We start from the raw sequence: 14,831 nt of genomic DNA, 5'->3' as shown, positions 1-14,831 counted from the left end.
ATCATTTGAAGCTACTTCAGCTGCATGTGTGTATTTAACACATTTTACTATATCAGCTATAAACACACAGTTAGGATTCTTTCATGAAATTGAACTGGTCAGCAGTGAGTGCATATGTGTGTATATGACATTTGTTCCCTCTGACATATTAACAAGTGACATGTACATTTGTTCAGCTGGTCAACTCCCTTGAGACATAATTGAAATGGATTCAGCAACAAAGCAGCATCTGGTGGTCAGTGACAGAGCAGAAATAACACTGAAGAATTGATGAGGGGAGCAGAGCGTCGTCGCTCCGCTGCTCTGTCAATCATTCCTGTACAGCGCTGTCAGTCTGAAAAATAAAGCAACCCCAAGAAGTAACTGATTTCGATCTTAAAGATATGAAGGACAATGTCATACCCACTATTGTAATATCTCATATCAGTGCAGATTTCAGGCTGAGGGCATGCATGAAAAATATTTGCACAGATGTTTTAACCATCACTGGCGAGTCCACTGGAGGAGTGCATGTTTGGTTTTTCATCATGTAGTTTCATCTAATTATGGCACCAGGTATGATCTCCTCCTGCTGCCGCTGTAATATATGATTCTGCACTAATGTAAATCTAATAGACAGATCACATTAGATGAACATCTGTCAATAATATCTGCTCTCGTCTCGTCCCAGTCTTTTCTAGAGGTGATCCAGCCCATTTCCATAATATTAAACATTTTCCCATTTATCACTTTGTGCCGTGTGAGCTACACATTATTGTCCTCTTGTTAAGTGTTAACATCTTGGGGGAATGTGTCACCTAATTAATCATTAGAGGAAATGTTAGATGCATTTGTAACATCACAGAACATTGGAGGGAATTCATGTAAACAGCTGATTTTGGCACTGAGATCAATTTTTCATAAGTTCATTTTTTTTTGCTTGGAATGTGTTGTTAAGCTCAGACTGGTGCATAAGAATATAAGAATCTTTTATAAATGAGGCTTGTGTTCACAGACTGAGGGCATTAGCATGCAAGTCTGGAGTGTGACTGTGTGTGTGCGCGTCTGTGTGTATGTGTGTGTGCGTGAGACAAAGACAGACAGAGAGAGAGAGAGAGAGAGAGAGAGAGAGTGTGCCGTGCGTCTGTGTGTGCCCCAGGCCATGTGTTACTCTGCTACCGCTAATGAGCCCATTCACTCTGCAGCCCAATCTACAGAACACCACACACACACACACACACACACACATCTATGGGGACACTGGGACTGGAGATGCTGTGAGCGATCCACTGGCTATATCCCCCATGGAAAGCAACACACACACACACACACACACACACACACACACACACACGCTCCCACACTCCATAGAGACACACGTTATTATTTTTTTTAATCCTTGCACTGACAACCTCACCCACATACAAATCGTTATTCTACAGCCACACACACATACACACACACACACACACACACATATATACAACCACCTACCCTATCCATCCCATCGCAGTGTGTATTAGACCACTTTGTTTTATATTGTCATTCTGAAATTTTAAAAATCTTTAATCTATCTTCTTCCCTGTATTTTCTTCATTGTGTCCTTTATAATATAGATGATGGTGAGAAAAACTGTCTGTAGTTTTATGGATTTGTCTTTTAATTCTAAGTATTTTATGGCCCTATCAAACAAAATACGTGTAGTTATAGTGGAGCTGGTAATCATAGTATTATTAGATGAATGTGCTTGTGTTTATGATCAATAATGAAAACAGGCTGCTGATGCAGTGGGTCCTGTGCTGTGTGCACCAGCAGGAAGCTCAACAGAATATTTGAAGTACAGCAGGAGAATCTAGTTTAGTTGGTGTTAGATTAAATTTATAATGAGTCTAAGGAGGAGAACTCACCTCCTAATTCCACTTAGTATATTTGTTTTCTTGTGTTGCTGAACTCTGTGGGACCCTAAACATGTTCAGAGTGAACTCAAAGTGCCATGATTATATAAAAAATGTCAAAGGGGAAGAAAGATGCAAGTGGATTGAAATAGACACAACGTTGCCCTGGGCAGCACATTTCAGGTGAACACATGACTGTGAGTTGAAAAGGTTTCAGTGAAAAAGTTGTGCTCGTCCTGAGGCTCAGTGACTCCAGTTCATCAACACAGAGACGAGAGGGAAAACAGACAGGTAGAGAGTTTAAAAAAAGAAAAGAAGGAAAAGAACAGAAAAACCAGAAGGAGTTGGACTGTTTTGTAAGTTTTGAGATCTCTGCAGAGTTCACATCATGTTGGAGAGCAGATACTCCCACTCCCACATTCCCATGTTTATGACTTGCAGACACTCAGATCAAGATGGCAGCTGTCAGTCTCCCTGTTTCACTGTTTCAGTATTAGTGGCTCCAGCTGTCGTTTCCAGTTAAGGAACTTCCTCAAACACCATCACACCACTGAGCAAGCAAACCGCTGCTTTTGATTCAGTTGCTTAAACTTGGCTCATAGAAATAAAAGTGTGCAGATGTAGTCAGAGAAAAGGTTTCTTGAGGCACGTGGCAGAAAAAATCATTTCTAAATTTAATTTAAATTTATTGCTAAGTGCAAAGCAACGACAAAAAGCAGTGATGGCAGAAAGCAACATGTGAATGTACTTATTCCCAGGGGGGCTTGTGCACAATTGAGGGTCTGTCTTTTAATTTTATTTCAACTTAAAGAAGAGAGTGCTTTTCTATAGACCCTCTGGATTGTTCAATGTAAAGTTTGCCTAATAAAGTCACACACCAGTCTTCCACCATGACTATAAAATATGAAATCAACTGTAATAGATAAATGCCAGTTGGGGCTTGTAATCTAGGATTGTGTTGTCGATAAAGGGAGAGGAGGAGGGGGAGACTTTAGTTTGTGTGTGTATTCATGCTTGAAAAAGAGATTTTAGGATTCCCCCCTCAGTGGTAATCACAATCAAAGACGAACTGTATATTGAGACTTATTGTTACAAAATAGAGAAAACTGATTTCTCTTTCACTGCCTGGTTTTTCCATTTGTTGATCCTCTGGAGCTGACCATTTGACCCATTGTTTTGTGGTACATCTCTCTGAGGAGGATCATTTAGTCTCTCTTTCCTATCAATTCATCCATTTTGGATCCATAACTCTGCATGTCTTTATGAGAACTTCATTGGCTTGTGGTCGATGCAAGACCTAGTATGTCCAATACAACAACAAAGATTTCCCAATAAAAATGTATCCATGTCTCTTACCCCACGTCTACAGTAATGAAATTATATCGGAAAATAATGAGAGTGGAACTGTTTAATTTAAAATGTAGTCTTAAGGATGAAATATACTGTGAAGATAATCCTTACATAAAATTTTCCCCTTGAACGAATTCCTGCAGATGTGTCCAACAAAGCACAGCTGTCCAATTAGGTATATACAGTATAGCTGTCCTCTACACATATGCAACAGATGTGACGATGTTTGTCTGAATCTTTGAGAATAAAAATAACACGAGGATGAAATCCAGTCCACAGAGACAAATCCATCACCTCTGTGAGTTTCAGACATGTTGCATTGACAAGAACATGAAGTCAGTTTGACCTTTAGCCCTTGCACGCCGCTCTGACCACCAAAATCAAGTCAGTTCATCCTTGAGTCCAAACGAACATTCGTGCCAAATTTGAAACAGACAGTGGAGTTGAGACGTCCAGAGAAAGTCCAGACTCAAATCATTCGCAGCCATGAGAACATCACTGAGAAGCACTGACGAGTCGGCAGGAGGCATGACATAGTGAGTCAGCAGCCGTTAGCCGTCAGCAGCTAACCGGCTCACTAACTGTTCATTTGTAATCATGCCAGTTAATTAACCAGCAGGTTAATTAAGTCACCTAGCATGCTAGCTAGTTATGTACTGTAGTGGATTTTATTCATGAGGTGATTTGAGCCATTGACTCTTGTCTCATGAGTGCAAACTGTTGTTCTCCAGCAGAGAGGGGTCAATAAAACTGGAAGGTGCATCACTGCTAATGAGGTCTTCCTCTGTGATGGACTCAAAGGTCGTCACTGTGACGTTCACCGCCACCAAAGCTTAGCTTGATGCAAAAGTTTCAGATAAAGTTGTGTTTTACTCTGACATTTTGCCGGTAACAGCTGGCATGACTCAGCGTTTAAACTTACACCTGCTGGAAGCATATTTTGACATTTCCTTTTTTATTATTTTGGGGTGTTTAGTTGTGCAGTTTAGTTTGTGGCCAGTGATCCCTGAATATGCTGTCTCTGCCTTTTTCCTAGTAGATGTATAAGCCTTAAAACACCAAGGGTTTATGGGTAAAATTGGTCAAATGTACATTTTTACTTGTTAGGACAATAACAATCAAGTTTACAGTGCACTTGTGTATCAGTTATTTATCAATCCACAGTAAAAAAAAAAAAACAGCTGAAAGAGGAATCTGCAGCCTCACTTCACTTGTCCTGCAGTGTAAGTCATCAGAGATGAATGTGTTCACATTTCTGATCAATACCACAAATGTGTCAGCAGGTTAAAAACGCAGACAGGTTAAACAGTGTCATGATCAATGTCACGGTGCATCGAATGTAACATGAATTTAAATGTGAAGCTCTCCTTCAAACGTCGTCACTCCTGCTGCTCCCAGGGAGCATTACACTACATATGTAGGAATGGAAACCTATTATAGCCTTCCTCACAGTACTGCCTCAGGCAAACACACACACAGAAGCAGTGAAGCAACTGAGCTTTGAAAAGTGAGAAGGTTTTATTTTTCATACTTGAAGTTTCTAGAAATGTTATCATTTCCGACACATGAAAATCCAACTCAAATGATATATTTTTTTCTTTTTAACTTATGTTTAGGTCATGTTAATTATTACAGTGCACAGAGAGACAGAGAGGCGAGAGAGACAAGGAATGACATGCAGAAAAGGGCTGCAGGGCGGATCTGAACCCATGATCACTGCAGTGTAAGCGTCTGTGATACTCTACCCCCTCAATATGTTTTTTTTTTCTGATACATTAGATGTTGTCTTTATAGGCTATTATTAGTAGTATTTTTTTATAATATAGGAATAATATAGGTTCTGCATGAAAATATATTTGCTCCTTTAATAATATTTAATATTCTATTAAAGGGACAATGAGGAGTTTCTATTCGGTTATAAAAAAGTCTCACGTTAATGTGGATGAATCTCCGCTACCCACACTTGTTAATGGGCCCATTTTCGATAAATATATCGTTCTGTCTCTATCGTTATTTTGTTACTATTAGTGGTGGCGGAGATGCTGGTCGAGCCGACCAGCGTTTCCTTAATGAGAATAACGCAGCTGAATGGCCGTTTATGGTCGGAACTACGACGGTAACTGAACGTCTTTGAACCTCTGACTTTAATTATTGATGAATGAAAACATGAGTCCGTCTTGCGCCGGTCAAAGAATTTTACGGTGCGCGCGGAGGCTCATAAATGTAGTGTGAAACGCTTCGCTTTTCCAAAACTCCTCGTTGTCCCTTTAATAGAAAAAATAGAAAAAGAAGACAACATAATTATTTGGTGTTCAATTGTACCCTTCAAAATAAAAGTTTTAAATAAAATCTACAATCCACAGTGATTTAGACTGTGGTGTAATGCCATTCTTATAGCCTTCTGTAACAACACACACACACACCTCTACACATAAATATACATGCATTGCATTCATTGTTCTGGGTAGATGTATGAATGGTGTCTGCTCGTGGTGCCTGGTCAGGGGGTCAAATATCTTTATATGTCTGGTAGACTGCAGTGAAGAAACTGCAATGAATTCATAAATCCAGTCTTAGTTTCACATACCCAAAGTCTGATAAACAACCATGCATGCAAATATGCCTTCAGGCACGCACACATACACACACACACACACACATACACACACACACACACACACACACACACAAGCTGCAGTGTACACACATGTGACTGATGGAGAGACAGACAGAGAGAGATTGTAAAGCCAGCTGTGCAGCGGGAAGCCCTGCCAAGTGGAGGGCAGAACCAGTGAGCTGAAGGCAGATGATAAGATGACAGATGAACTGAGCCCAGATGGCCTCCACGCTGCACTTCACCGTGCCATAATACCATTAGAATTCTTCACATTTTCACTCGGTCCTTCAGCTATTTTAAGAATCTCTATTTACCTGTTTTTCAGCAACTTCCTCCTGCGTCACACCGCTCCAGCTCGTCTCTGCTGGCTGTGGTTAATCTGAGCTGCAGCCTGTCTGGCTCAGAGCCAGCACGCTCCATTGTCTTTAGGCGCTGATCAATTCAGTTTTCCAGCAGAAGTGACTGAGAGGAGAAAAAAAACTGCAACTGTCTATTGTCTGTCGATGTTGATTGCCCTCCTTACATTCAATTCCTGTCAGTCAATTAATGTTGACGCAGTCCGAACCGAGCTATACACTGCACCGCACATGGACCCTGGAGGGTTTATAAGAGAACCTGCAGGAAAGCAGAGACAGACTGCTAGGAAAATTAACTCCAACATTTAACATCTCAACTCCCAACAAAACTGTACAAACTCTTTGGACGTCCTCGTGAATATTTGAATAATTATGCATAAGTGGGGGCGTGGCCGCCTTGAGTGACAGGTGGCTGCTGTCACAGTCTGCTGGCTGTCTGCTCGGCATCACCTCAGCTAATTCTAATCACTGAAGGCGACCTTTCTGCCGTGGTTGTGAGGTTGGTGACTTTTGGAGATTTCCAAACCAATCTGAAAAATGATGAGATTTGTTGTTTGGTTAATTGACAAAAAGAACATTTGGTAATCTGTGCTTCTGCTTTTTGAATGAATGAATGAATGAATGAATGAATGAATGAATGAATGAATGAATGAATGAATGAATAATTACCAGGTATGTGAATTAAATAGCCTTGGATTAGCCTTTGACACTAGAGGCCCAAATGGCTTTTGTTGTTTTTTTATGACACTTTGTATGTACAATATTACTTGATTTGCTATGAGTTTGTGACCTCACATTGCTGTTCCATCCCCTACTTTCACTCTAGCTCTCTTTCAGCCCACAAGTTTTGTTTTTTTCATTTGGTGATAACAATAGTTGATTAATGATTTTATGTCAATGGCTGGATATATGTACATACTGTATGTGAACACGGTCAGTAATATCCTCTCATAGAGTAGTAGTCGGTCTATCTCCCCTTTCTCCCCTGATGTCCCACTATAGCCATGAGGCTATAATAGTGGGACAAATTTCTCTGTTGTATTTGATATGCAGGGAGAGAGACTTGTAGCAGAAGCTTAGCTTGTAGTTGTACAGCTTATCTTGAGCAGTTTTGTGTTTCAAGCTCCAAACTGCTTCAAGCTATTATAACAATAAATTAAATAATGACAATAAATTACATTAGTTGCTACCTAATACAAGCAGCTTTCCAACTCAGTTGTTATTATTGTTCCTCTATGACAACGAGCCCTAAAAAATCGTTCAGCATCCAGAGCTGAGACATTTTACTGATAAGATTGTTAAACTTATCTGTGTCAACACCACAGATAAAGATATCTCTCTTATGTAATGTGAAAGGCATTATTTGCTTTTAGCCAATTCTCCACTTGACCTTGTTGATGGCTCCAACCATGAACACTACTATAGCGTCGCTGCGGTGTGTCAGTATGTGGGTGTCGTCGTGTGGATCTTGTGAGGCCCACCGGACACATCGAACCAACAGATCATTTTGTCAGGCTTGTAAGGCTTTCATTTCCCCTGCCGTGCTTGTGATGCTATCACACAAATAAACAGACAGACAACAAAGCTCCTGCTGGAGCTTGAAGATCTGACAAAGGCTATTTTGTAAGCCTTATCTGTGTTACTTATATGCAACACTGACACAGACAGACACAGAAATTAGAATGGGGGCTCTGTCTGCTTAGCAAGCAAAAGATTTGTATTTGATTTAATAACAACTAAAAAAGAACAAAAAGACACCTGACTCCAACACCGAAGATGAGATTGTCTCCAGTATAGTGTACTGCTTCCCTGTAGTTCCCAAGCAGCTGGGAAACCAGTGCTGCTCAATAGACTGGCTCGGCACACTGCTGCACACTGGTACAAGTACCATCACTCAGTCAGTCAGTCAGTCAGGGACATTCACGATTATAGGGTGGCCCTGCTGTTTCAGTCCAGCCAAAAAGCTCGTCTGTTAGTCTGCACCAGCATTTGAATTTGGCTCTGACTACGCCATAAAATTACATTCAACGGTTGGTCGCTCATTCCTACGGAGAAAAAAAAAGAGGAAAGTGAGCCGGATGTAATGCTTTCACACGCATTCTCATCTCCTTTCATCTTGCTCCTTCAGCACATACTGTTTATGTTGCCAGAATAAAATAGGCTAGAGAGCACTCAACTGAAAATCCCATTGAGAAGAAAAGACACTCTAAAGCTTTCCTTTAACTTCAGACAGCGCTATTTAAACAAAATACAAACATATCACTGTGGGAAATATGGGCTTGTGTCTTACGCTTCCAGTCAATTTTATCTTTTGGTAAATGAAGGGAAGATATGAAACGCCATAAAAAGACTGCCATCAAATTTGTTAAATGTTCCTCTGAATCATTTTGTCTATTATGTACAACCCATTGGACTTTCTCTCGAGGAATAAAAAAGACATTTCATTTTGTAAACATACAATAATAGACAACAAATAATATTAATGCAGCTGTGTTAAATCAGTTATTTGCCTTTGCACTGCCTCAGGCTCTGGGCTCAGGGTTTGTTTATGGCTCAGCTCAACCAAAAAACCAAAAGATCTCATCCAGCATTTCCAGCAGTAATGACGAGAGAGAACAGCACACTTGTACAGAGCAGACACTTAGTTGATGTTATTTCTCGCTTTGATTTCTTGCCAGTGTTTCATCACCAATGTGGGCTAGCCCACCAGGGGAAGTAATTTGTTTTTCTGAGTTAAAATGTAGGAACTCATCAAACAATAAGGTGCACTGGATGAGAGAACTCACCAAATGTGCCACATTAACAAGCAGTTGGGCCATATCTGTGATAAACTGGCTGGACCGGCTTCACCTCCAACACTCCCAATCAATCTGGATTTATCCCAGATAATCATGATTCTCCAGGAAAAAAAAATAACAGCTACTTTTTTGTTTCTTCTGCCTGACGAATATGTACTGAGTTTCTGTCACTGCCTTTGAGGTCATGTCCTCTGTAATTTTCTTTTGAATCTTTGGAGGTTATAACAACCTGAGGGGAGTCAAAAACTTTGACAGTTTAAAAGGATGATTTCATTATTTCCAGACTCGTTATTGTATTCAGGAGTCGGTTCTGCTACTCTGAAACAGCAGTTACACTTTTGGTGCAGGATTTAGTTTTGGGAAATAAATTTGTGGTATTTTCACACAGGTTTTTTTAATGTGCAGATGAATGCGCATAAGAATAAGGGATGGGATTGTCTGTGTTTCTCAACAATGGCACAAACTTCAGAATCCAACTGTCCATTCAAAAAGCTGCCTGTTTTGTACAAGAATAAATAATGTTCTATGCTGTAGTCGTGGCAGAGTCTGGTCAGTAGGATTTGAAGCAGGAATAGTAATGAGTCTTCTCTCCAGCAGCGAGCTGCTGCTGACTCACTGGACTTACACATCAAAAGATTCTTTAAAGGCAATAAGGGACATAAAAAAAACAGACATAGACAGAAGTCCAAGATATCTCTGCTATCACCATCTGTCTGGCATCTCTGCCATAGTCCTGCAGGAGTCTATGCATGAACAGGCTGTTCACTGTGAAAAATCTGAAACAATGTCTGTCAATCCTGATCCAAGAAACATCACATCTCAATGATTTTTAACACATACTTCGTCAGGCTTTATCCTATTTTCATATGTGAATGCTTTTACTTTACAGCCCGCAGCTTTACTCTTTCGTTTCTCTCTAACCAGGCTCATCGTTTTCAGCAGCAGGCATTTGTTGTTGGCAAAAGAAGCTCTGATAAACCACCCACACTCAACACCACCAGCCCAGCAACACATGTCACACAAACAAAGTTACCGACCAGCATTAGCATTCATCTGTTAAATAAGCAGATATTTTTCTCTCAGCATTAGGTGGAGCCCAAATACAAAGCTAAAAAGCAGTGAATATCCAAAAAAAAAAGTCAATTCTGACCTCTATGTGCAAGAATGTAGGCAACAGCTAAAGGTTAGCCATATGTAGTGATAATTCAACATTTGCATTAGTTGTAGTGCCCCCATGTGGCCAGATTAATGCAGAAAAAAGTAAACATGAAGCACAGGGCTTGAACAGCCCCCTCTTTGGCACTCCTGTTGTATGTTCTTGCTCTGCCTGCTGTGATATACTGCCAGCTTTTGTTTACATGAGCCGAGGCTCATCAATATGTTCCCCAAGGCAGGATAAAGGTTATCTAATAGATGTTTCAACAGCCCTGACATCAAACAGTAGATACAAAACTGACACCACACAGTGGTTATTTAGAAATGATGCGGATGAAAGAAATTCAAATCCTTCTCCTTAGAGAGAAAGCTGAATTTAATGAGCGATAAGTCATTTAATGGGAATCATATCACTGACAACATTTCTTTCTTTCCTTCTTTTTTTTATTGTAATGCAGATTTACCAGCCAGAACTAGCAATTAAAACCAAACTCAGGGAGACAACTTCTTAATATTCTCTGTTGCTGCCTTCATTGTTTAGTAAAATCAGAGCCTAACTAACTTTTTTATATTTACTCAAAGCAGTTTCCGAAGCTGCTTTAATGTTTCCAAACACACAACCGGCAGTGTTTGCATGGAGGAAGGTCTGCGTAAGAAAGAGTGGAACACAAACACGCAGGGAGTTTAACTCGTCACTTTGCCAATATTGTTTCAACTGTGATGTTAATGGAGCAAAGTGAGGTGAGGATTTAATTGAAACTGAAGCAGAGAGACAAAGACAAGAGATGAGTAATGATAGAAGAAGAAAAACAGGGCAGAGACTGCATTCATACAGTATCTGTCACTGCATGTGTGTGTAAGTGTGTGTGTGTGTGTGTTGCCTGAGGAACAGTTGATGGATTTGCTGCTTGACTGCTCACACAGATTGGTGCCTGCTGTGATGGCAGCCTTGAACTGAAATTACGTGCACACTCACACACACACACACGGGCACACAAAACGAGAGCTACACATAATTGCAATTTCTTTGTGTGCAAGCGTGTTTGTGTGTGTTCTTAAGGTTGGACGAGCAGTTGTGTTGCCTTTAGGAGGCCATTTCAAAGTGCTGCGCAGGATGGAAGAACACCAGCCGAAGGCCAAGCGAACAACCAGAGAGGATGAGACAATTGAACTGGTTCAAAAGGCTGTGTTTATGTGTTCGTTAATAGCAGTTTATTATCTTCTGTCAGTCGCTTTCTCATTTTCATTGAATCAGTAACAAGGTGACTGGCTTCTCCACTTGTTATCCTTTTCTCTAAAGTGGTAAAACAAGACATAAATACAACTGAATAGGAAAACAAACTTGGAGAGAGCTTCTTTTTTTTTTTTTTTTTTTTTTACGTACAAGCTCGATGACATGTTTTAGTATGAATTATGTCCATGAATGAGATTAATGTGTTGGTGTTTGTTCCAGTGGACCAGTGTGTAGAGGGGGATTTTCTGAGTGAAGTTGTGCCAACTAGGGATGTGTGTAAGGATGGAGAAGATTGGCAGGAACATCCACCAGGGGAATTTAACTGCAGGAAGTGTTGTGAACTGAGTGGAGAGAAGGCACACAGGTTCTCCACTAAAATACAGTGTTGTCAAAAAACAAAAATAGGTTTTACTGTAAAAAATCTGTGTTTGCAGTATCATGTGGTTATAGTTGGGCTGGTAATTCAATTCTTTTTTATAAAAGTAGATAGATTTAACAACTATATGATGCAGTGGAGGGATATTACCCAGGATAGGTTCTTTCTCAGGTCAGTACTCCAAACATAGACCAAAATCAACAGAACAGAAACACTTGGTTCAAATTAGGTTAAAGGGGAAAGCCCAACAGACTTTGCAGAACTTCAGGCTACACAAAATATAGCAAAACAAATTACTGCAAAGCTTGCACCAGGAGAACAGCAGCTGCACCGAGACTGTACTCGATGTGCAACTCTGTACTCGTATTAAATTGGCCCTGTACCAAACATACACCATAAACAGATCGATGACTGCTGTTTGTTTGGTACCCTACCTCTCACTTTATGGGAATGGTAAACACATATTTCAGCTAACTCACAGGTCAGCTCATCCAAACTACAAGTAGGTAAGGAGCTACAATCCATTACACCAAAGGCCCAAGTAAAAATATAAAGGAAAGGTGTCCCAGCAGGTGCTTTAAATACACTGACACTTACTGAGACCAACTGGCATGGTTAGTCAGTAAAGATGACAGGACGTCATCTATTTGTCATGAAATATATGTAAGCTTTATTTGTAAAGTTGGTTATTTTTTTCCCCCATTAAAGCTGTTGTTTTTGTATTGTACCATAGTAAAAGGAAGGACAATGCTCATCAGGGTGAAATAAATTAAGTGACTGGGTCCTTTGTCTATTCTGGAAGAGGTCAACCACCGACCATCCTAAATTCTGAAGTCTTGAAGATAAAGCAAAACATCATCTGCATAATGATTGATTGTGTGGACTGGATTTGCACAGTTAATTGTTTGTTTGTTGTTTGTTGTTTGTTGTGTGGTTCTACGAGATAGTGCCACAAATGTGCTTTGTTTAAAATACTGGAAAGTGATTTAGAGAGAGGGCACACATGTACTCTCCTCAGTTATAGTATGTGGTGAAACTATTTTCTATTCCATGATTTGTCCTTGTCAAACGAAGGGTTTTGTGACTTTTTTTTGTCTTACTCTGTCTTTCATCCCTCCCTCCCATCTTTCTTGCTGTCTTTCTTGCTGTCTTTCTTTCTTTCTTTCTTTTTTTCAAAGTGGAGCATCAGGGAGCAGCAGCGAATCAGAGAGCAGCTCGGAGTCAGACACAGATGAATCAGAGAGCAGCTCCAGTGACAGCGAGTATAACCAGGCCTCCCGCACAAACACTCCAGAGGTGAGATGACAAGTGTGTTGTGTGAGTGTGTTGTAATGTGTTCCCTATAACTGTGTGCACATGGAGGATAACATGATAAGGAATTGTACGAAAATGGATAGCATAACCATAATGTAATGATTTATATTTTGTGCAGAAACAAGCAAATTTATTTTTGTGGTACTATCAAACAAATGTCAAATTAGCTAGCATATTAAAACTTATTTTCCATTCATTTATAAATAAATGGAAAAAGAAAGTTCTGATGATTATGTCATAATGTTGATGTCAATTTGTATGCTTTTGTGTTACATCACATCATCTTGTAGTTGGTGCTGTAGCCCATTGTGACTTAAGCTAGATGCCGTCAAGGATAGATACCAATCACAATATCAGAAAAAAGTTGTGTTTTATTATTATCAATTTCAATTTATGGATTTTTATGCCACATGCATATTTATAACCCTAACTTGGTGACAATAAACAACAATTTTTGCTGGTTGCCTTTTTTATGAAAGGCAGAAGTGTTGGATTTTGGAGCAGATATTGAAGTAAAAAATTCAACAATATGTCCAATTTTGTTTACCAATGTAAAAAGATAGACAGTATTATGCCCCTTTTTTATTCACCCTAATTTGCTACTGTTCATTTCACCACTGAGTGTGAATGTCTGTACATTAAATGCTGTCAAGGTAACTCATAGAAATCCACCTGCAGAAAACTGACTGGTAGTTTTGTTTATCATATTATTTCAATAACCTCTCGCTGCCTGGTTTCAGAGACTCTGTAGTCATACACACTCAGAAAAAGACACAATGAAAGAAAGAGAAAACTAAGAGATTTGCTTCTTTTCTTGTTTTCCTCCACTCTAGCCTGAGCCCCCCTCCACCAACAAGTGGCAGCTGGACAGCTGGTTGAACAAGGTGCAAGCTCAAACTAAACCTCTAGTTCCCCCACAGCGAGAACATCATGGCACAGGTAGGTAGATATGGAGGATCATAGCCAGTTTGTCAGACAGTAACTGTGTCACAAAGATAAACATACTTTGGTTTGATCAGAAAAACTTATGCTGGTATAATCTCCTGGTGATCAGGCTCCATCAATCAGGGTCCAGAGACTTTCTCCCCAGGGAGTGAAGCATCAGGAGTGGGTACTGCTGCCAAGGCCAAACCCTGTGGATCCAATAGCACCCCAGTTCCAGCTGCACCAGCAGTGGAGCACAAGGAGACGAGGGGAGCCTTCTGGTATTTGTTTGATAATTTGCCAAAATAACTTTTCAAATAACATCCTTAAAATCAATTACGGCTCGCTGACAGATGAATGAACAAACTCTATCGGCAACAACTGACTAAAACGTGTCTCTATCCAGAAAAGACATGAAAGAAAAACTATTTCTTGCTCCCCACAGTCCAGGCAGAGAAAAGGCCAAGGCCAAGCTCAGCCAAAAGACCTCAGGGGAGGGCCAGAGGTCGAAGATGAGGCTGTCGCCAGGCCTGTTGTCAGGGCCAGAGGTCACGAACCCACGGAGGAACACCATAGGGAAGAAGCAGCCCAGACGGACAGAGAGGTCAAACAGTGTGGAGGATAATCAAAACCAGACATGGAGCAGAGCAAACCAGCACAGGTAACAAAGGAATGAAGTCACATCTCCTTTATAGTTGTATCCATTATACAACAGAAAATTATCAGTGATCATTTCCTTTGCTTCTTCATTATCTCTGTATTGTTAGATAGACAGTAGGATAGTAATGAAGATCAGTTAAACGCTGAAAGCATTCAGTTCAATCAAAAATGTA

The 14,831-nt window shown here is 40.2% G+C and overlaps 1 protein-coding gene across 8 annotated transcripts in view; it reads left to right on the top strand.

Annotated features, from left to right (window-relative positions):
- Positions 1 to 14,831, top strand: part of aff2 (AF4/FMR2 family, member 2) — a 141,439-nt gene that overhangs the window by 105,268 nt on the left and 21,340 nt on the right. For all 8 annotated transcript variants that reach the window (XM_085788513.1, XM_085788511.1, XM_085788512.1 and 5 more), the window contains 4 exons: positions 12,939 to 13,056; positions 13,908 to 14,013; positions 14,129 to 14,279; positions 14,444 to 14,659. In XM_085788513.1, coding sequence (XP_085644639.1) covers positions 12,939 to 13,056; positions 13,908 to 14,013; positions 14,129 to 14,279; positions 14,444 to 14,659 — 591 coding nt within the window. The remainder of the gene's footprint in view (positions 1 to 12,938; positions 13,057 to 13,907; positions 14,014 to 14,128; positions 14,280 to 14,443; positions 14,660 to 14,831) is intronic.

The sequence above is a fragment of the Trachurus japonicus genome, chromosome 10, assembly GCF_045865225.1.
Source record: "Trachurus japonicus isolate A0001 chromosome 10, Traja_1.0".
NCBI lineage: Eukaryota > Metazoa > Chordata > Actinopteri > Carangiformes > Carangidae > Trachurus > Trachurus japonicus.
The sequence above is the reverse complement of the archived record's forward strand: the minus strand, read 5'-3'. Positions and strand labels throughout refer to the sequence as shown.